This window comes from Piliocolobus tephrosceles, chromosome 10 (genome assembly GCF_002776525.5).
Source record: "Piliocolobus tephrosceles isolate RC106 chromosome 10, ASM277652v3, whole genome shotgun sequence".
NCBI lineage: Eukaryota > Metazoa > Chordata > Mammalia > Primates > Cercopithecidae > Piliocolobus > Piliocolobus tephrosceles.
In genome coordinates this window covers 96,261,396-96,284,179 of record NC_045443.1, presented here as the reverse complement: position 1 = coordinate 96,284,179, position 22,784 = coordinate 96,261,396, and the positions used below count along the sequence as shown (strand labels likewise).

Sequence of the window (22,784 nt, the reverse complement as noted above, 5' to 3'; positions counted from 1 at the left end):
TTTTTTTTTTTTTTTTTTTTGTATTTTTAGTAGAGACGGGGTTTCACTGTGGTCTCGATCTCCTGACCTTGTGATCCGCCCTCCTCGGCCTCCCAAAGCGCTGGGATTACAGGCGTGAGCCACCGCGCCCAGCGAGTTACCTCTTTTAAATAATGTGTCCACAGGACTGGATTTTACAAAGCCATAAGTATATTGCTTTGACTTTTCAGTGGGTTGGTTTGTTGCTGTTGTTATGTTGGTATGAATAGCTCCCACTTCAAAGGTTCCAAGACATACAGTTTTTGGTGAAGTGAAGGATTTGCTGTGGCCAGATGAGGTTCTACTCTTCAATTTTGCCTCCCTAGGTTTACCCATACCCCATCCCCCAACCCTGAATGTTGCCCCAGGGTTTAATTTTCACTACAGTAGTGCATCACTTCCCTAATCAAATATACAATTAGGAAACACCTGTTACTGTAAAGCGGTAAGCCATTGTATTCAATGTAATACTCTCTGCAGTCTTACTCTCTCTAATCCCATCGTTGATGGTTGGTATCATTCACAGGTGTTTGTTCTCAAGGAAATTTCTCTTAAAAAGAAATAAAAATAGGATTATTTGTTGTTTTGCTATTGCATTGTTTGGGTCCCTTATAAATTCTGGATATTAATCCTCGTCAGATGTATAGCTTGCAGATAGTTTCTCCCATTCTCTAAGATGTCTCCTCTGCTGTTGTTTCCTTTGCTGTGCAGAAGGCTTTTAGTTTGATGTAATCCCATGTGTCTATTTTTGCTTTTGTTGCCTGTGCTTTTGGAGTCATATCCAAAAAATTCTTTCCCAGTCCAATATCCTGACATGTTTCTCCAACGTTTTCTTCTGGTTGTTTCAGGCCTTATATTTAAGTCTTTAATCCATTTTGAGCTGACAAATAATCTACTTAAAAATGGGCAAAAGACCAGAACAGACATTTATCAAAAGAAGACTTACAAATGGCCAAAAAGTATATGAAAAAATGCTCAATATCATTAATCAGTAGAGAAATGCAAAGCAAATTCAAAGTGAATCATTAGGGAAGTGCAAAGCAAAAACCACATCTTACTCCATTTAGAATGGCTATTATCAAAAAGACAAAAGATAACAAACGTTGGTGAGAATGTGGAGAAAAGAGAACCCTTGTACATTGTTGGTGGGAATATAAATTAGTAGAGCCATGATGGAAACAGTATGGTAGCTTCTCAAAAAATTAGAAAGAGAACTACTGTATTATCCAGCAATCCCAGTATTAGATATATATCCAAAGGAAATGAAATCACTGTGTTGATATCTGCCCTTCCATGTTTACTCTAGCACTATTCACAACGGCCAAGATGTGGATCCAAGCTAAGTGTCTATTTAAAATTAAGTGTCCATCAACAGATGAATGGGTAAAGAAAATGTGGTATATGTACACAATAAAATACTATTCAGGGAAAAAAAAGGAATGAAATTCTGTTATTTGTGACAACATAGATGAACCTGGAAGACATTATGTTAAGTGAAATAGGCCAGACACAGAAAGACAAATACTGCATGATTTTACTCATACATGGAATCTCAAAAGTTGATCTCATACAAGTAGAGAATAGAACAGTGGTTACCAGAGCCAGGAAAGGGTAGATGAGGAGGAGGGGAATAGGGAGAGGTTACTCAGTGGTAACAAACTTACAATTTAAAATAGGTAACAAACTTCCTATTTTTCAATAGGAAAAATAAGTTCTGGTGTCCAATGGCTTATGGGTGACTGTAGCTAACAATACTGTACTGTATACTTGAAAATAGCTAGAAGAGGATTTTGAATATTCTGAAAACAAAGAAATGATAAATGTTTGAGGTTCCAGGTATGACAATTACCCCATTTGTCATTATACAATGTATACATATATTGAAATATCACATTGTACCCCATAAATATGTAAAGTTATGTGTCAATTAATATTTTTTTAAAATAATCATCCCCACAAAAGAAATATCTGTTTTCAAATAAGATAAGGTAGAAATCTGCCTTCCTGGTGTAAGAAAGGAAATATTTTAAGATTATTTTTAAGTCAGAAATAAGCAAATCGAGTGTTTAGGTTTTGGAACTTTTATTTCCCAAAGGATTTAGATAGTTTCCCCATAGTTCTCATTGAATCTATTCCTCTTAATTTGTATGATTTTTAAACTTTCAATCCAGAAGCACTTCTAAAGTGTGAATTTTCAAATGTACAAATTTCCAAATAATTATCTGTGCCTTAGTTGAAGTATTAAGACTTTTCTCTTTTTTATGTGTTTTAGGAAACAATAGTGGGAATGGGTTGGAAAGCTTTTAAAAAGTTAGATCTTAAAATTGAATGGAAATACTAAATGTAAACTCTTAGAAGAGACTCTAAACTAAAATCATGTAATGTTCCTCTGTCCTCATACAAATACCTTCTGTGACAAATTGTCATTTTCAGATATAACTTCAAGAATTACTGCTTAGGAACCAGGCTGGGAAAAAAACTTTTAAATAACTATTTTTTAAAAGTCTTTGTTGAGCTGGGCACAGTGACATGTAGTTGTACTCCCAGCTACTTGGGAAGCTGAGTTGGGAGGATCACTTCAGCTGAGGAGTTTGAGACTATGGTGTACTGTGATCACACCTGTGAACAGCCACTGCATTCTAATCGGGGCAACATAGCCAGACCCCATATTTTAAAAAAATTTTCTTGCCCAATTTCATGGAAGCATCAATTATTTTCTTTCACTCTCTCCAAAATACTGCATGAGTCATAATGAATACAGCTTCTGAGCCCATAAATGTGTGCTGTGTGTCTATTGAATAGCAATGCCCACAAAGAAACAGCCACATAGGTAACTCCTTATTGCTGATCCTTGCTCACGTATGCCTTTCCCATTGTGAATGTTTTCTTACGGGTCTAGCCTAGAAAGCTTTTTTTTTTTTTTTATACTCTTAAGTTCTAGGGTACATGTGCATAACGTGCAGGTTTGTTACATATGTATACTTGTGCCATGTTGGTGTGCTGCACCCATCAACTCATCAGCACCCATTAACTCGTCATTTACATCAGGTATAACTCCCAATGCCATCCCTCCCTCCTCCCCCCTCCCCATGATAGGCCCCGGTGTGTGATGTTCCCCTTCCCAAGTCCAAGTGATCTCATTGTTCAGTTCCCACCTATGAGTGAGAACATGCGGTGTTTGGTTTTCTGTTCTTGTGATAGTTTGCTGAGAATGATGGTTTCCAGCTGCATCCATGTCCCTACAAAGGACACAAACTCATCCTTTTTTATGGCTGCATAGTATTCCATGGTGTATATGTGCCACATTTTCTTAATCCAGTCTGTCACTGATGGACATGTGGGTTGATTCCAAGTCTTTGCTATTGTGAATAGTGCCGCAATGAACATACGTGTGCATGTGTCTTTATAGCAGCATGATTTATAATCCTTTGGGTATATACCCAGTAATGGGATGGCTGGGTTATATGATATGGTACTTCTAGTTCTAGATCCTTGAGGAATCGCCGTACTGTTTTCCACAATGGTTGAACTAGTTTCCATTCCCACCAACAGTGTAAAAGTGTTCCTATTTCTCCACATCCTCTCCAGCACCTGTTGTTTCCTGACTTTTTAATGATTGCCATTCTAACTGGTGTGAGATGGTATCTCATTGTGGTTTTGATTTGCATTTCTCTGATGGCCAGTGATGATGAGCATTTTTTCATGTGTCTGTTGGCTATATGCGTGTCTTCTTTTGAGAAATGTCTGTTTATATGCTTTGCCCACTTTTTGATAGGGTTGTTTGTTTTTTTCTTGTAAATTTGTTTGAGTTCTTTGTAGGTTCTGGATATTAGCCCTTTGTCAGATGAGTAGATTGCAAAAATTTTCTCCCATTCTGTAGGTTGCCTGTTCACTCTGATGGTAGTTTCTTTTGCTGTGCAGAAGCTCTTTGGTTTAATTAGATCCTATTTGTCAATTTTGGCTTTTATTGCCATTGCTTTTGGTGTTTTAGACATGAAGTCCTTGCCCATGCCTATGTCCTGAATGGTATTACCTAGGTTTTCTTCCCTAGAAAGCTTAAGAGCACCAACCGTCTTATTCCATATTGTCTTCAAACCCCAATTCTCTTTCTTATTTTTTATTGCTCTTGTTGCTAGCTTTTCTCCTATATAACACCCTCACTACTTCACATCACTGAAAGATTTCCTGGGCTGCTTCATTCTTTAATTCCCACTTGTCTCAAGCTCTTTCTAAACATGTTGATTGATTGAGTCTCTTGTCATTGGCCCAGATATATTGATCCACTGAATGTTCGTTGTTGCAACTACCGTTTTCCTGCCATCATAACAAGTAGGCTGGAGAGTGTTCAGTTATGCACACAGATTTCAATTTTGTTTCTGCTCTCTTTGGCCAGCGCTTTGCTTTGGAGAGGGACTTCCTAAGTGAGAGCATCCATCCTCAGAGTAACAATAACAGCTGGCCGGGCAAGGTGGCTCACACCTGTAATCCCAGCACTTTGGGAGACCGAGCAAGAGGATCTCTTGGGGCCAGGAGTTTGAGACCAGCTGGTTCAACATGATAAGACCCCCATCTCTACCAAAAAAAGATATTGTTTTTAAACAATAATAGCTAAAATCTGTTGATGTTCACTACATGCTAGGCACTGAATTATCCTGTGCAGTCCTCACAACTCTAAAATGTAGATGCTTTATTAACACACCTGTTTACAGATGAGGTAACTAAGACCCAGGGAGGTTGAGTACCTAACCACGCAGCGAGGAAGGAATGGAACTTAAGCCAGGAATCCAAACATACTGTCTTGTGCTCTCATTTGCTGACAACTGCCCCTTGCCTCCCAGAAGAAGGAGCTCCTCAGTGGGTCCCTGGATAAGCTCAAGATGGCTTATCACGCACACCCCCAAAAAACACAGAAGTTGCACTTATAAGTGATAGATTCAAACAGTGTGTTTTTTCACACATTTGCATTTGGCATTTTTAATTAAAATCATACATTTTTAAAATTTTATTTTATTACAGAAACAATGCACATTCATTACTATCCACTTCTAAAATAGAAATACAGGAAGGAGAAATAAAAACAACTGTGATTTTACCACCTAGAAGTGGTAACTTCCTCCCTGTTAACATCTTATGCTTGTGTAATCCTCCAGACCAACAATTTATGCATTTGTAGGTACTATTTTTCTAATAAGTGGAAATATTGCACACCCACTGTTTTATCATGTATTTTAAACACAATAATACATTTTGAAATATTTTTATTCCTATACATATTCATCCCCAATATTGTTTGTGGTGGTTGATTACAATATTCCAATCCATAGTTGAACCAAGCTTATTTAACCAGTTCTCCTCATTGGTCATTGGGTCATTTCTAATTTTTTTCAAATGATAACCAGTACTATGGGTAACACCCTTTACCTAACTAAATCTTTTGCAATTGGTTTATTTCCTTAGAATGAGCCACTAGATTTGGAATGGCTGGATCAAAGGGTATACACACTGTGAAACTTTGGATAACTATTCCCAAATTGCCTTCCAGAAAACTTGTTCCAGATTACACTCCCAGAGACAGTACAGAAGCCCATGTTCATGTTTGCCTGTCACGACTCTCAAGAGCATGTGCTTAATTTGAGGGAGAATAGGGGAACTTTAATAAAAAACTATCTATCTTCATCTTCAGCGTGACCCCTGATCTTATTAACTCTATCGTTGTTATTAATGAGTTATTAACTCTGTCGCCCAGGCCAGAGTGTGGTGGTGTAATCTTGGCTCACTGCAATCACTGCCTCCCAGGTTCAAGTGATTCTCCTGCCTCAGCCTCCCAAGTAGCTGGGATTACAGGCGCCTGTCACCATGCCCAGCTAATTTTTTAATTTTTAGTAGAGACAGGGTTTTACCATGCTGGCCAGGCTAATCTTGAACTCCTGATCTTCAGTGATCTGCCCGTCTTGGCCTCTCAGAGTGCTGAGATTAGAGGCGTGAGCCACTACACCTGGCCAACATCTATTCTAGATGCAACTCTTGAATCTGTCCTTATGAACTGAACTCTTTGTTTTATGTGAAGAATGTTTTATCCATTCACAGTCCCTGAGAAACCATGAAGAATTAAATGATTCTTGTTAATTGCTCTCAAGACCAAGAGCTATAACTTAATGCTAACTAAGGATTTTTGGAAATCACTTGTCAAATGGAGAACAGTGTGTTTTGATAAAGTAGCTTCTTTCTGAATTAATGTAGGATGCAGTACAGCGAGTTTACATGCATAGCAGCAGAGAACGGTTCTGACAGTAACTTTCAATCAAACAGATCGACCGCATTTTTAGAGCAGTAGTTCTCAAAGTATGATCTCAGATATGCAGCATCAGCAGCATATAGAAATGGAGGGCATCGCTTTGTGCTGTGCCAGACTTGGGCCCCAGAGCATGCAAGTTACACAGGCAGTACAACGGCCATGTCATATGCAGGAGGTGTGGTTTCAATGGCTGCTTGCCCACTATCTGTTCTTGTCACCTGGTTTTAGTTTCTGTATTCCCTCAGCCTTTGTGCCAGAGCTCCTGTGACCAGAAAAGTACTTGGAAGGTCATTTAGCCTCATTAATGACAGATGAGAACCCAAACTATTTTTAAAGATGACTAGAGGGGGAAACTTCCCAGCTGCCCTTAGGAATCCTTCTACCCTCTCAAGAAGCCTTTTCTTCTTAGTGCTTGCAATTTGAGCCACTTTGCTGTTGCAGAAATGAAGATCTAAGCCTTGCCTCCTTAAGACTGAAAACTCTCACGATCTTCTTTTTTTTTTTTTCTTTCTAGAGATGGGGGTTTCACCTTGTTGTTCAGGCTGGTCTTGAACTCCTGACCTCAGGTGATCCGCCCACCCCGGCCTCCCAAAGGGCTGGGATTACAGGCGTGAGCCACCACGCCCAGCCAAAATCTTTCAAGTTTTCTCCACCCCATAGGAATGTCTTGGTAACCCTCTAATCACATTTGTGGTCCCCCTGCAAGCTTTGCAAGGCCTCCTTGCTGGCTGTGGGTACCAGAGCTCTCTGAAAGTTTGCTGAGCTCTTAGCGTGTTGAGAGACTGGCAATGTGCTTGTTTTTTTTTTTTTTTGGAGATGGAGTCTTGCTCCGTGGCCCAGAGTCTCGCTTTTTCGCTCAGGCTGGAGTGCAGTGGTGCGATCTCGGCTCACTGCAACCTCCACCTCCTGGGTTCAAGCAATTCTTCTGCCTCGGCCTCCTGAGTAGCTGGGACTACAGGCGCCCGCCAACATGCCTGGCTAATTTTTTGTATTTTAGTAGAGATGGGGTTTTACCATGTTGCCCAGGCTGGTCTCGAACTCCTGAGCTCAGGCAATCAGCCCACTTCAGCCTCCCTAAGTGCTGGGATTACAGGCGTGAGCCACCGCACCCAGACCATGGTTCCTTATAATGCTGGCTACATGGTTGTTATGATACATTAATTCACTGGCCTGTTCCTTTAACAGTCATAGATTTCAGCAACTGTTAGATCGAATCCTATGAAATTGCTGGTACTTAGCCATTCTTGACTTGAAAAATGGCTACTTCATAGGGCTCAATGTAAGACTATGTGCTGGTCATTATGGTAAAGACAAATCAAGAAAGGTATGAGCAGTCCTCAAGGAACTCCCCATAGGGAAGCAAGCACACCACACTAAGATCCAGGACAGTGCACGGGAAAAGTGGCAGAGAGGGGAGCAAGAGGAAAGCCATCCTGTCAGCCTGGAAGACCGTGGAAGCCTTTCCCCAGAAAGTAGCCTTTAAGCTCAGTTTCAAAGGGTGAGAGTTCATTTCAAATTGCTGATTGGTGGTCTGCTTTTTATCTCTTGTAATCCCACAACCTAGCTAGTTTCACTGCCTACAAAATCACCACAATAATGCTTATTTTGTGTGTGTTTTTTAATCATTTGAAAGTCACTTAGGGCTACCAAACATAATTGCTTGATCCTATTTTAATTTACTTGCTGAAGTGGAATATAATAATGAAGCTTTGACTCTAACTAAGGAAGATATTATATGCCAAAATTAATAGTTATGACTCAGGACTGAATATCTAACTAGAAAGCATTCTCAGGATAGCCATGTGTAGGTTAAAAATATACTGTAAGTTGGATGGCAACAGACCATCCGGAAATCCCTTCCCCAGCCTGTGCTTCAGATACGCTGGGAGCAATCGGGGTATTGTAAGAATGAAGGGTTGGTGGCATCCTCTCCACGTTAGCCTCACTGTTTTCCCTGTCTCTCAGAACATTAACACCACTCCAGACTCAAAGAGCATTACAGCTCACAACTGAAGTTATCCCCATCATAAACCCCTCTGCTTTCATTCACGCTCGGAAAAGTCATGCTCTGAAATTAGAGTTTGTGCACTCTGAAAAGGGTATCTCCATACTATTGATTCTGCATTCAAAATGGAAAACCTACTTATTTTCAGAACATGCTTTAAGGCAGTAATAAAGGCACCAATGATGATTTCTGACCTGATACCAAGCCGTTCATAACTTAAAATTAAAAAGGAAAAGAAGAAAGATGGTCCTTTTCTTGGTGATTTCAAAATCTCTTCTTTTTAAAAATACTCTAAAAGCATTCAATTATTTACTAAGAACAGTATTTCAGGTGGCCACCTCCAGATATGAAATTCTGATTCCTATTTCTGTTTAATGGTTATAGACAATATAAACTCAAGTGCTTAAAGAGAAGACTGCCTTTGAATTTAGGATTCAAATGTTGCATTGTATTTTAGGTTTCAGAAACGTAACGTCTCTATATAACTAAATATCATTTCTCTTGGAATAATAAAAGTATGATCATCTTAATTTGGGAAATTGCGAACAAAATACATTTGAATATCACTATAATGCTTTTTGCAGGCAAGCAAGATGCTGTAAAAATTAAGATAATTTGGGGCCTTACCCAGGAGTATTGAGCTGCTTAGGTACTCAGCGGTCTTCAGTATAAAGTAGTCTCCTCTGTAAAGCTGGCTCTGAAGGGGGTAAATTTGAGGACATTGGGAAACCTGAAAAATGCCACAAAGAGCATGGCATTGGGAAAAGCAACTAGAAACAAAAGAGAAGGGTAACAGAAGGTTCGCCTTGAGCATCTTTCACTGGGGAAATGGGCCTGAAGTAGAGAGTTCTGTTTATACAAATCAATAAAGCTTGAATTTTTAACAGAAACATATGGGAGTATTAATTATACAGACACCCAGCAGAGCATGCAGATAGATGGGTCATAGAAACCAGTGTTGCCTGAGAGCACGTGCTCAGTAACCTGATGTTCAGAGTAGGCACCTTCGTCCCTGGGAAGGAGAAAAGAATGACAATCATAACACTGAAGAGAAAATGAGGAGGGAGGGACCTCGACTGCCTGTGATTGGACTGAAGCCCCGTGCTCACATTTTGATGTCTGTAAAGCCTTCATAAATGAAGTGGGCGCTTATTAGATTTCTTGCCTCCCAGATTAGACTCCCCGAAGACTCAATAACTCTGATCTTTGCCTTTTTTCTTTTTCTTTTTGAGATGGAGTCCCACTCTGTTGCCCAGGCTGGCTGGGGAGATTGGCTCACTGCAATCTCCACCTCCTGGGTTCAAGTGATTCTCCTGCCTTAGCCTCCTGAATAGCTGGGATTACAGATACCCACCACCATGCCCGGCTAATTTATTTATTTTTAATAGAGACGGGGTTTCACTATGTGGGCCAGGCTTGTCTTGAACTCCTGACCTCTGGTGATCCTCCCACCTCAGCCTCCCAAAGTGCCAGGATTACAGTCATGAGCCACCACGCCTAGCCTCTTTGCCGTCTTTCTATGCATTTTCATCTTTTGCTAAAATTATGTATGAAAAGACCTCTTTGGAAACGCTTGTCGAAGTACACCATCAGAAAACCCCTTTAAAAGACGATGGATTCTTATCTCTTGTAGGGAGTATAAATGCCTTCAAGGAGGGGCTCTACCTGGAAGATTTCCCACCCTCCCTTAGAACTCCGTGGCTGGTCAGGATCCATCAGCTTCTTGTCAAATGACTCAGTGGAGAGAGCAGTGCAGTTTGGGCTCCAGGTTGGAAAGCATGGCCACCCCCAGCACTGCCATTCATAGAGGCCTGTGCACAGTGCTGCCTCCAGTTAGGAGAGCAGAGATTCTTGGGACCCATGGAAGAAAAAGAAATGACTATACTTTGTCTTTTCTTTTCTTCATTCAACTTGGCCGAGCATCTGATGTGGAATATTTGTACCATGACAGGAACCACCACTGAAACCTTCATGTCAGGTCAAAAGCTTGTGTCCTGACCTGCCTGTTGCTCCAGCTCTGCTTCCTTTCACTGGCATCCATTGCACAACTCACTGTATTCCCCTCTTCAGCTGCTGCCACCATTCTCTTGAAGCTACTCTTAATGAAATCAGCAACAATTTTTTCTTGTTGCAAAAGCCAAGGATTCCGCCCAATAAGCCCAGTGAAAGTAGCAGCTCCTGTGTGTGCCAGCCACTGTGGTAGGCATACTGTTTTAGGGCTTGTTAGTCCTCATGGCATGGGGCACTGCTCCTACCTTCTAAGCCCTCTCCTCCTTGGCTTCTGTGATACTGTGTTGGGGACATCTTCCAGCTTCAATTCCAGTCGTTCATTAGCTCTTGTTTCTGCCCCACCCCTTGGGATTTCATCTTCCCCTAAGTTGTGTCCTTCTCCCTTTTCTTGTTCACTCCTTAAACCACCTTGTCTGCTCCCATCTCCTTGGCCACCCATGTATGTGAGTGGATTTCCAGGTCTGATTCTCATTTCTCATTTCCTACTGGACCTCTCCACCTGCTTATCAAACTGAGCATGTGCAAAAGCATTTCCATTATGCTTATGCAAAAACACTTTCCCCTCCAGTATTCCTTATCTCAGTGGCTTCTTCATCTATGGCATCCTCCCACCCATTCATCTTCCATGGCAGATCAATCAACAGAACCTTTCAATTCTTCCTTATCGACATTGTGGCTCCTCCTCCTGTTCTTCAATGCCTCTACTTCAACTCAGGTGCTTAGGGTCTCTCTCTCTCCTTTGGATTTGCACAATAGCTTCCTCACTCCCTGTATCCAGCCTCTGGATCTTCCAGTCCCTCCTTCATCAACAACCACCAGAACAATCTTTCTGCAACACAGGTCTGATTGTGTCACTCTCTAGTGAAAAGCTTCCAATGGACCCTAACTTGTCAGAGTAAGTCACAACCTTCCAAACCGACTCTACCACTCTCATCTCCACCAGTTACCCAAACCCACCACATTCTCATTTCTAGGCCTCTGTGCATGTATTAGTTCTGCTGCTAAAACAACCTCTTTTGGCCTCTTTGCTACTTGGAAAATGCTTATTCATCAAGAGTCAGCTCAATCACCCCTAGCAGGCTGTCAGTGTCTTTCGAATGAATGAATGAAGACTGGCCCCCCTCTGTCATGCAAAGTAATGCTGTTTTTATTCACTATCCTGGAGGCATGTTGTTCACATTGCTCCTGTCACATTTGTCAACATTGTAATTGTGGCTGTTCTTCCTATCAGACCTAGCAGGCATGTTCATGAGTGGCCCCTGGGCCGCCTCTTCCTCTTCTTCTCCCACGGCAGACATCATTCCCAGCCCTCTTTTCTTCTGAGCTCAGACACAGCTCAGAATCTGTCTCAACACAGTACTTTCAGCAGACTGGTGTTTGCACACAGTTTGAGGTCTGTTTGCCATCCCTGAATTAGACTCAAGGTTTTCCAGTGACAAGCACAGTGGTTGCCTAAAGTGACAACTCAATTGCTGAACAAATAACAAATGGATTTTCATCTGAATATTAGCTATATATTGCTTTGCATTACAGATAGATCTGTCCAGGAGAATGGATTCATGGCAAAAGATAAGTGAGGTGATTTACCAAAATCCACTGTGACACTTTGCAGAAAATTTTTCACATACGCATTCAGTTATTCAAACTATCGCCTGGGCTGCCCAGCCCTCCCTCTTTACAGAGTTCAGCCACCGCATTGCCTTAAAATCAGCATATTGCATATGATTTCTTCTAGCCTGTCTTTGATGTATCTTGCACGTTTTTAAGAAGTGGTTGGAAGAAGCATTAAAACAAGTTTCTAACCTTATATTTTATTTTCATAATCTCTCTTTTTGGCAATCACAAAGGAAAACTGATGCGTCCAGGGAATTTTAAAACTGATTAAAAAGCACTTCAAGAGAGTTGCTTTTTCACATACTTTATGTTTCACATAAAACAACAAATATTAGATAACAATACTTTAAGTAATCCATTGTCTTTGAAACAGTGTAGTAGCTCTCAAAAAGATGTTGTGTCAAAAACAATCAGGAAAATGTGAAACACCCCTTTTCATGGCTCAACTAAAAGATGCAATCAAAGTCTCATCATTGAGTTCAATGAGTTTCACTCACACTATCCAATTAAAAGCCTTCTTGAATTCTAGCTGCATTCCAGAATTTAAAACTAGAAAATTGGGAAATATAAATGAAGAAATCAAGAAAGTTTCTATTTTTTCCTGATTCCCTTAATAGACATAAGACAGCCAGTTGTTGAAAGCTCGAAGTGGAAGTTTCTTGTGTGTCAGTCCTAAGACTGTGTGGTGTAGTAAACAGAATGATGAGAAACAGAGAAAGAAAGGGGCCTGTGAGAGCCTGCAGCATTTCTAAAATAACAGTAGCACTGCATCTTTGATGACTCTGAAGCCTATTCTTTTGTGGCATCTTTTATTTTTTAATAAATTTATACTGTTGGTGAATTATTGAAATGGTTTCCTCTCTCTCACCTTTTATGTGTTTTCTCTCCTATTATGTTCCCATCTGTCTTAACTGGAAAATCCACCAGGCTAACTGTCAGGTAGGTTCTTCTGGATGTTTAGTGTGATTATTAGTAGTATACATAGAGGGCAATGAAGTAAACGACTGCTGGTGACTGGTGATGAATGAGAAAGCTAAACAGGAAAGGCACATACTCAATTATAGAGAAACGTTTTGCAGATGCATAAAACTGTACAAGCTGCAAACTCCAAGCACATTCAGCCAGTGTGAAAATCTATCATAAGAACCTGGCCTAAGGGAATGTAGCAGCTCTCAGTGATAAAGTAGGTTACCTGGGCTGTCCAGCATTTAGCTGTGGCTCAAAACCCGGACTGCTCCTGGAGGGCTTCATTGTTCTAGAGTATCATTACATCCTGTGTAGTCACAAGTGATTCTGCTATAAATATAATATCAGCATTTTTGGATTCGGTCCAGTTCAAGAACAATACATAGTGATGTATTTCACATCCCTATTTTAAGTGTACATCCAAGCATTCTCTGTGCCTTGAAGAATGAAGGTAACTAGGAAAAGCCGGGGTGCATATATTTTGTTAATGTTGAATGCATCCTTGGAGTTAAGTCTGACGTGGTGTAAATCTTGTGAAAGGAGTGGTCACTTGAAATTGCAGTGGAAGACAGACCTCTTCATTCACCCTTTAGTGTCAGGGAAAAGAAGTACTCCTTCATCCACACAAAGTCACGGAACAAGCTCTTTTTAGTTCCTCAAGGGCAAGACAGATAAGTTTATAAGCCCAAAGTATAGCTCAACCCAAGAGAGGAGAAGCAAACATTAAAATTAGAGTGTGCGTGGTGTGTATCTGATATGTGTGTGTGTGTGTGTGTGTGTGTGTGTGTGTGTGTGTTGTTGTTTTTAATTTGAGCTCATCTTTATCTTTCGGGAGGAAAAATTATGTGCTTCGGTTGCCACGCAACACAAACTGCTCTAACCGCTTTCTAATTTTAATTTCAGAAGTCTACAGAGCAAATGAAGAAGGTCCCTACTATTATTCTTTCTGTTTCATATAAAGGAGTCAAATTTATTGATGCAACAAATAAGGTAAGTACCACACCTCTCTCTGGTTTAAACACCAGATGCAGCCTTGAGAATATGATCTAAAATCCTTTGCTTCCTATAATTTAAACCAGCATTCTCCACTTTAATCATCCCATTCCCTCAACCTTCATGCTTCCTACATATACCTATAGATACACGCTCATGTACACACACACATACACTTTCATACATACAGAAAGGCACCATTTGGGGGAAGGGCTTGATCTGGGGTTTCTATAAATATTGCACTTTCACTTTTTCATGATGCTTTCTCTATTAGACTGTGGCCACTTACTATCTAGCATGTCCCTTTGGATCTGGACAACATTGAAAAAGAAGACAAAAGTCACTTGTAGATTGAAAAGTCAGCAATGTCATCACTCCTCCATCAGAGGAGATGTTACTAGATAAATGGCTAGAACATTTGTCTTTATTTATCTAGATATATATGTGTGTCTTTTCTGTTGATAATTTTCTCACTTTTTAATTTTATAACTACATTTAATTCCCAACCTCTGAGATGGGAGAGAGTTTCAGCTGTATTGTTGCCTTTCTTTCTTTCTCTCTCTCTCTCTCTCTCTCTCCCCTTCCTTCTTTTTCTTTTTTCTTTTCTTTTCTTTTCTTTTCCTTCCTTCCTTCCTTCCTTCCTTCCTTCCTTCCTTCCTTCCTTCCTTCCTTCCTTCCTTCTTTTCTTTCTTTCTTTCTTTCAAGATGGAGTCTCACTCTGTGGCCTAGGCTGGTGTGATCTCGGCTCACTGCAAGCTCCACCTCCCAGCCTCAGCCTCCTGAGTAGCTGGAACTATAGGCGCCCACCACCATGCCCAGCTAATTTTTTGTATTTTTAGTAGAGACAGGGTTTCACCATGTTAGCCAGGATGGTCTCGATCTCCTGTCCTTGTGATCCGCCCGCCTCAGCCTCCCAAAGTGCTGGGATTACAGGCGTGAGCCACTGCACCCAGCCTCAGCTGTATTGTTTTCTTAAGAGACACAATCAGAAAAGCAGCCCAGGCCATGCTGTGGCTCCGCTGTGACTTCTTCCTCACAGTGGGAATAGTTTGTGGGCTGTGATGTCAAGTGTGGCCAGCGGGGTTGCATTTTCCTGACAAAGCATTCCTTTCTTGACAAAGACAACAGCTTCCTGGCGCTGAAGTGGAAAGCTTGGGTGACCCTTGTCCCTGTCCTTAAACTCAAAGCTGACTTGCTTCTCCTAACAAAACCCCAAACGTTCATGTGTTTCATTCCTGCATCCTTTCAACTAATCAAGTACAGAAGGGAGGATAAAAGAGGTGATTACTATTGGTGAATGCTGGTTTTTCTCTGGACCTCTCACCCAGACCTCCCACCTGGACCTCCTCCATTTTGGAGAAAGGGAACAGAAATCGTGAAACAGGTGAACTTAAGAAACAGCAACTTAGGGCCAAGGCAACTGGATTTAGGTACCAGGGAAAAGTCTCACAGGCAGTGACTTTTTGGTGTCTGTATTAAACCCCAGCATCTGAATCGGAAGTTTGTCCAATCGGTTTTCTGTAACGAAAGAGATTGTTGTTTCATTAGTTAGATAAACCCAAGTTTCCCAAATCTACTTGGGAAAACAACCTCACAGTTATAGAAAAAGTTCCGAAACCCAGGCAAAAAGCATATAACCAGCATCATTATGCTGACCAATACTATCAGCGTAATGGTGATTCCAACTATGCAAAATATTGTTGATGGTTGTTGACAGATAATGATTGTGGAGACTCACATGAGAACAATGCCCATCGATTTGCTTTTTTATTTATTGGAAGCATCTTTAGTTCCTGGTATATAAAATTACTTTAACCTTAAATTATAGTCAGTTGGTTTTAAAAGTTCTAACACTTTATGGAACATATTATAGAATGGCACAGATACCATTGCTATTGCTGTATCTAAATCTTAAGAAAGACTTTGGCACCCCTATTTTTTTTTTCTAAATTGGAGAAACTTCCTCTATTCCATTTATGCTTGAAAAGCTTGAATAGCTGTGTATTTTCAGTGGATGAATTTGACACTCTCTTAGATGAACAACTTTAGCAGACTTGGATTCTGACAATTTCTAAACAAGTGGCATTTGCCCTGAGAAGTTCCTGCAGTCCTAAGTCGGTCTTTTCGTGATGCTGGGGGTGTGGCTGGATGCAGCTGTATTAATAACATTCTCTCTAACCCGCTCTCCACAATCAGAGGAATGAAAGAGAGCTTGCCAGTTTCATTGTATATTGCTTACTAACACGTCAAGGGACACAGAAGTTGATGCTCCTGTACCTCAAGGAGATACTTCTGTTTCAATTGCCAATAGTTAGATGAGTTATCCATAAACCTCTGCTCACTGATGACTACTCTTGGAAGCAAAAGCACAGAAAGATATGCAAAAGATAATTCTGTGTAAATAAAGATGCTAAATAAAGAAGGTCAGCAGATTTTTTCACATCCTTGCAGTGTGGTCCTCAACATATTTTCAGAATCTAGAGCAAAGGCAAAGTACCTATGTTGGTGGCAAGTGGAGCAAATCTGTGAATGTATGACAACATATGCTTTTAAAGGAATTAGAGGATGTTAATTTCAGCTGACTATACAGGGTCCACATCCCAGTGACCTGTGAGGTAGCTGATCTCCCCCAGTATGACAGTGGGTAGGGAGAGAGTGAGTGACTCAGGGCAGTAGTCTAGTAGTTGCTGTGTAGGGAGCCAAAGTAGAGAGATTGTGTTTAGAAGGATAGAAGAAAGAAATACTGGAAGGCCGTATTGGTGGAGTGTGACTGGGTAAGGCTGAGAGACACTACCACCAGCCAGGGCAGGAGGACTGGCTTCAGAAGGGGCAGAGGATCCACAGTTGAAGGATCATCCTCAAGTTGTGGTGTGAAAGGAACCATGCTCAGACACCTAGATTCTAGCAGTGTCTGCAAGGACGCCTATGTTTGCCACTTTGTTCTAGAGCAAAGAGCACAGCAGAAAAGGAGCAGATTGATAAACTCCAGAGTCCTGCTTTCTGTTTTCACCAAGGATTTCCCCCACTGGGCAGCGTTGTGTCAGTGAGCCACTTTTATTTGAAGCAAAGGACTTGTAATATACAAGCATATTTAAAGATCTCATCATTTCAGGTACTAGAGGCCACTAGGCCTGGAATTCAAGTGATTCTTGTGCCTCGGCCTCCCAAGTAGCTGGGATTACAGGGGCGTGCCACCATGCCCAGCTGATTTTTGTATTTTTAGTAGAGACGAGATTTTGCCATATTGGCCAGGCTGCTTTCGAACTCCTGACCTCAGATAATCCACCTGTGTCAGCCTCCCAAAGTGCTGGGATTACAGGTGTGAGCCACCGCGCCCAACCTACTGTTCATATTTTATGTTTTCATGGTACTTTATTCTTCAACAGTGCTCTCCTAACCTTGCATCTCTTACCCCTGCCCTGGTCAGAGAGGGGGTTGTTTAATCTGCCCTGGGCAAGCTGGAGACCTGAAGGCCTCAGTCCCTTGGCTCAATGCTGCCCTGCAGTCACACAGCCTGTTGGTCATGAAGAACGACTCAAACTTGATTTTCAACCTCCCTAACCTAACGCTTTTTCTGTTACTCCACAGCTACCTTCCACGAATTTGTTTGAAGTGCAATGGATAATTCATTGTGTGTTAATTACTCTTCCCTTCCTGTGAGCCCCCATTAGACTCTGTGAAAGATGAACCCTCCTTGAAGCATTTCTTTCCTTTGATTCTAATAAATAAATGGGTTTGGCTGAATTCATGGGAAAGGGTTAGAGGCCTAGTTATAAACTCGTAAATGTATTGCCTAGCAACTTAGGAAATGAATTGAATCACTAATCCTGATTTAAGGAGGAGGAAGCAGAAAGCGATCTTGAATTAAAAGTGGAACTTGCAATAGATTTAGCACTAAAGTGTTTTAGATAAATCACCTCAGCCTTCTGTTGATCAATAGCCCAAAGGTTGCTGTAGCAGGGAATTCCGCCTGGAGGACTGCAACTGTTTAGTAACAGACCCTTCTTCAGGTTGGCGGGGGGCGGGGGAGGTCTTCCGAGAGGAGACAGGGTTTCTACATTCAGTGCTCAGCTGGGGAGCAGGTTGCATTTTGCCTTCCTGTGCTGACTCCCTCCTCAGTCTTCCCATCTGGCTAAATTAAAAATGATGCAGTGCCAGGGTTTGTTTTTTGCTTTCATTGTTGTTTTGTTTTTTGAGTTTTTAAAAATTTTTTTGGAATGCCAGTTTTAAACAAGGCCTGTGCTATTTTGGGGGCACAAAATACTTTGGAACATTTGCCTGAACAAGTGCCTGTTGTTTTGGGGTTTTTTTTTTAGGTTTTTTTTTTTTTTTTTTAAGAGACAGGGTCTCGTTCTGTTGCCCGGGCTGGAGTGCAGTGGCGCCACCACAGCTCACTGTAACCTCAAACTCCTGGGCTCAAGTGATCCCCCAACCTCAGCCTCCAGAGCAGCTGAGACTACAGGTATGCACCACCACACCTGGATAATTATTTAAATTTTTTGTAGAGATGGGATCTCGCTATATTTCCTAGGCTGGTCTTGAACTCCTGGCCTCAAGCAATATTTCTGCCTCAGCCTCCCAAAGCACTGGAATTACAGACATGAGTCACTGTGGTGGACCTCCCATTGTTTTTTTATAGCAAATACTCCTAAGAAGCTTGGAGACAAATTAAGGCCATGTTAAGCACCTGTGCTGTTCTCAGCATCACGTGCCCGACAGGGCATCACCAGTTAGTTCTCCGTCTACACTGTTGGACCCGCCCTGGAGGGAACACTGCAGTCTCCTCACTCAGAAAAAGCCCGGCCTGATGAGGAGATGCAGGAGAAAGGTCCCACCTGTCGGGGCTCAGATTGAAGGCAGTGGCGAGAGGCAGATTTCTAGGCTGCATCACTTCATCACCACATGCCCTTCTCAGAACCACCATATGAGTTAGCTGGACCCGAGAATCCTGTCCTACTCCTACCAGCAAGACACCTCTTCAGCTGTTTCTCACCATGATGGAAAACAACAGACAGGAAAAGCCATCTCTCCCTGTTGAAGGGTGCTACACTGCCAGAATTTCTATCTCCAAGAAGAGGCAGGAGGAGCCCCTCGCCAGTTCTTCTCTTGAGCCTTTTAAAGCTTTAGTCTTCTTAAAACGCGCTTAGAAATGGAGGCTGGTGAACATGTGAGGAGTCCGGTTTTCAGCTGAGGTGCATCACCTGTACCTCTTCATGACATCACTTTTAATTTGTGGAAAAGCCACTCATAAATGCATGACAGGAGGTGCAAAGAATGTCTTCCTCTTTGGCTTCTTCTCCAAGGAGGAAGTCTACCATCTAGTCTCCATACAGTCTACAACTGTAGTATCCTTGGCCTTGGATTCGTCCTGCATGTAGAGAACTGGCTTCACCATTCTGCACAGGCAGACGATGCAGAGTGATGGCAGTATTTCAGTAGTGACATCCCAGGTCCTCACCCCATTCTGGCATTGGCAATATATCACAAAGGTCTGTTCAAAAATATCTGCCTCCATAGGCTATCAATACAAATTCAAGAGCATCTTTTAAGTGCCAGTTAGGATGACCACAGTGATCAGTTATTCCTACCTGAATATAGAATATTTTTACTAGCATGAGCTTTCCTTCTAGCTTAGACAATGAGAATAGAGTAGTAGAAGTTTCCACAGCTGGAGAGGAGGCTGATTTTGGAACATGCAGCATCACAGAGATCAGACCTCCCTGGGCAGCTAAAAGACAGTCCTGGGCTCCTGGGGAATAGAGAACAGAGGGACTAGGCCAGGCACAGTGGCTCACACCTGGGAGTAATCCCAGCACTCTGGGAGACTGAAGCAAGTGGATTGCTTGAGCCCAAGAGTTGGAGACCAACCTGGGAAACACGGCAAAACCCCGTCTCTACCAAAAGAAAAAAAAAAACAGAAAATAACCCAGCCTGGTGGTGCACACCTGTAGTCCCAACTACTCAGGAGGCTGAGGTGGGAGATTGCTTGAGCCTGAGAAGTTGCAGTGAGCTGACATGGTGCCACTGCACTCCAGCCTGGGCAACAGAGCAAGACCCTGTCTCAAAAAAAAAGAGAAAGAGAAGAAGAAGAGGGCTCCAGAAAATTCAGGGGTCAGCAAAGACAGAGGAGGAGAGAGCAGCAAAGATATGCTTTTCCTCCTTTGCAACTTTACCCCTGGCCACAATGCTGCCATGCACCATTGGAAATATGTCAAGAGTGGCATCCCATGAGTTGGCAAGATTCAGGGAGTTCAGTGCAGTAAAAATCACAGAGCACTTTTCATTTCCCAAGAAGTGGATCTACCTTGAGGTCTTGCAAAAGATCTCCAGAACACAAAATGCCAACTTAGTAAAAGTTGAAGCATCTATTTCCTGTGACAGTGCCTCCTGGACAGGTGAGACCAAATCCACCCAGGCTTCCCAGGGTGCCCCCAATCAAGATAATGGCAGAGACTCCCACAGCACCTCACATTGCACCTTTTTCTCATTTTAACATTCATTTGATGACTCACCCATCCCTAATTTGGTTTTCTACTTGACGGAATGCTATCTGGATGCCAGAAAAGGATCATCACCTTCTAGTTTGAAACTTATCTTGCAATAGAATGTTACTTGTTTATGGGATTCCAATTGCAATTTGAGTTATTTTTTGACAGAGTACTGCATGCAATGTCAACACACAAGACCACGGTGAAAAATGTCTCAATTTAATTTTCTTTTGCGAGTTTTAATTCTGTAATTGCCTCCGAACCACTCAGCTTGGTTAAGTGAGGGACATGAAGTACTTGCTGGGGCTGCTGGCAGGGAAGGACATTTTGTAAGCATTTTTAGGCATTGATGGCTGTACACGGAACACTGTATTGCCGACAGGTTTTTTAAGACAGCGCAATTAAAAAGTAATTAGAGTAACTAAAGCATTGAGGGTTTTAGATCTGTGACAACTGCAAAAAAACATAAATGGGATATTATAAGATAAAAAATGATTGCACGATTATGTGAATTTTTTTATTTTTTTATTTTTAAACACATCTATGTATCAAAAGAAGTTTCTAGCAGGGTTTGCAGCCAAGCGGCTTCATGGTTATTTTGTGCTTCAGGACAAGGGTACTTCAACCTTTCTCCCACTGGGGAAGAAGGCACAAAGAGATGCTAGAGAGGAAAAAACGTGATTCTTGTTAAGCCAGTAAGAGGGAGGTGGAGACGATGAAGGACATTGCAATGCGTTTCAAAGAGCCTGAGCTCCACAGTCAGACAACCCTAAATTTCAGTCCCACCCCAGCACCTGCTCTGCATAAGGCACTTAAATTCTTTGAGTACTGGTTGCTTCACCTGTGAAGTAATAATGGTAGCAACAGCACCACTTCCTAATTATACACAGTGGATGTAGTTAGGAAGGTGTTGTTTATATAGCCACAGGGCCCAGATCAAGCAAGGCATCCAAGGCCTGAATGTTGCAGTGTGGTTTCTCTTATCAGGCCCCTGCACCTTAGTTTCCATGGAGAAAGCACCTTGAGGCTTCCACCTGCCTGCTTCCTTCAGTACCTGCCCTTGCTCTGAGGGAGGAGGAGCAGGACACAAGAACAATGTGCAATCTTGATGGCAAGGGATTTGAAGAGCCTCGTTGGGTCAGATCTCTTCTCACACAGAGAAAACGACAGATGCTTCCTTCCATACAGAATTAGCAGAAAGCAGTGCTGCACAGCTACAGGTCGACATGGGGAATGGAAAGTCAAATGCTTAGTAATTACTGTTATTTTTTAAAGTGGAGGCTGGACGTGGTGACTCACACTTGTAATCCCAGCACTTTGGGAGGCCGAGGCAGGCAGATCACCTGAGGTCAGGAGTTCAGGACTAACCTGGCCAACATGGTGTAAACCCCGTCTCTACTAAAAATACAAAAATTAGCCAGGTGTGGTGGCATGCGTGTGTAGTCCCAGCTACTCGGGAGGCTGAGGCAGGAGAATTGCTTGAACCTGGGAGTAGGAGGCTGCAGTGAGCCGAGATTGCACCACTGCACTCCAGGGGCAACAGAGGGAGACTCTTGTCTCAGAAAAGAAAAAAGTGGCTGCCATCCAGACTGCTTCCATGCATAGCACCTGGTGAGAACTGCAGCTCCAGGATATGACTGTTAGGTTTTTTTTAATTAAATGAAAATATTTCTTCCAGATCTGGCATTCATTTACCCACAGATAATACAGTGGACCACTTTGAGTGTTGCTAGTCTAGAACACTCCAGAAAGAAGGAAAGCACCTGCTTCCCAGGTTACTTGTCTTGGTTGTCAAATATGCTAGTTTGCAAAGGAAAACTATGATCATTTATGTCATTTCTTCCAGAACATAATTGCTGAGCATGAAATTCGTAATATCTCCTGTGCTGCCCAGGACCCAGAAGACCTCTCAACATTTGCCTATATCACAAAAGATTTGAAGTCCAATCACCACTACTGTCACGTGTTTACTGCCTTCGATGTGGTGAGTACCCGCCCCCTTTTAACAGATTAAAGACTTTCCAAAATGGGCCTGGACTGTGTTGAAAGCCCAACTTATAGTTAACATGCTAGCTTGGCTTGTTTACCCAGTATTAAGATACATGCCAAGTGTATTTGTTTGCTAGGGCTGCCATAACAAAGTACCACAAACCAAGGGGCTTAAACGGCAGAAATTCATTTTCTCACAGCTTCTGGGGGCCAGAAGGGCAAAACCAATGTGTCGGCAGGTTTAGTTTCTTCTGAGGCCTCTCTCCCTGCCTTGCAGATGGCTGCTGATATGGTTTGGCTATGTCCCTACCCAAATCTCACCTTGAATTGTAGCTCCCATAATTCCCACATGTCATGGGAGGGACCCGGTGGGAGATAATTGAATCATGGGGGTGGGTCTTTTCTG

General features: G+C 42.1%; 1 protein-coding gene across 9 annotated transcripts in view; it reads left to right on the top strand.

Moving 5' to 3' along the window:
* ANKS1B (ankyrin repeat and sterile alpha motif domain containing 1B) overlaps positions 1–22,784 on the top strand; it is a 1,351,669-nt gene that overhangs the window by 1,290,339 nt on the left and 38,546 nt on the right. For all 9 annotated transcript variants that reach the window (XM_023182451.3, XM_023182541.1, XM_023182286.2 and 6 more), the window contains 3 exons: positions 12,870–12,881; positions 13,812–13,898; positions 22,236–22,373. In XM_023182451.3, the coding sequence (XP_023038219.1) occupies positions 12,870–12,881; positions 13,812–13,898; positions 22,236–22,373 (237 nt within the window). The remainder of the gene's footprint in view (positions 1–12,869; positions 12,882–13,811; positions 13,899–22,235; positions 22,374–22,784) is intronic.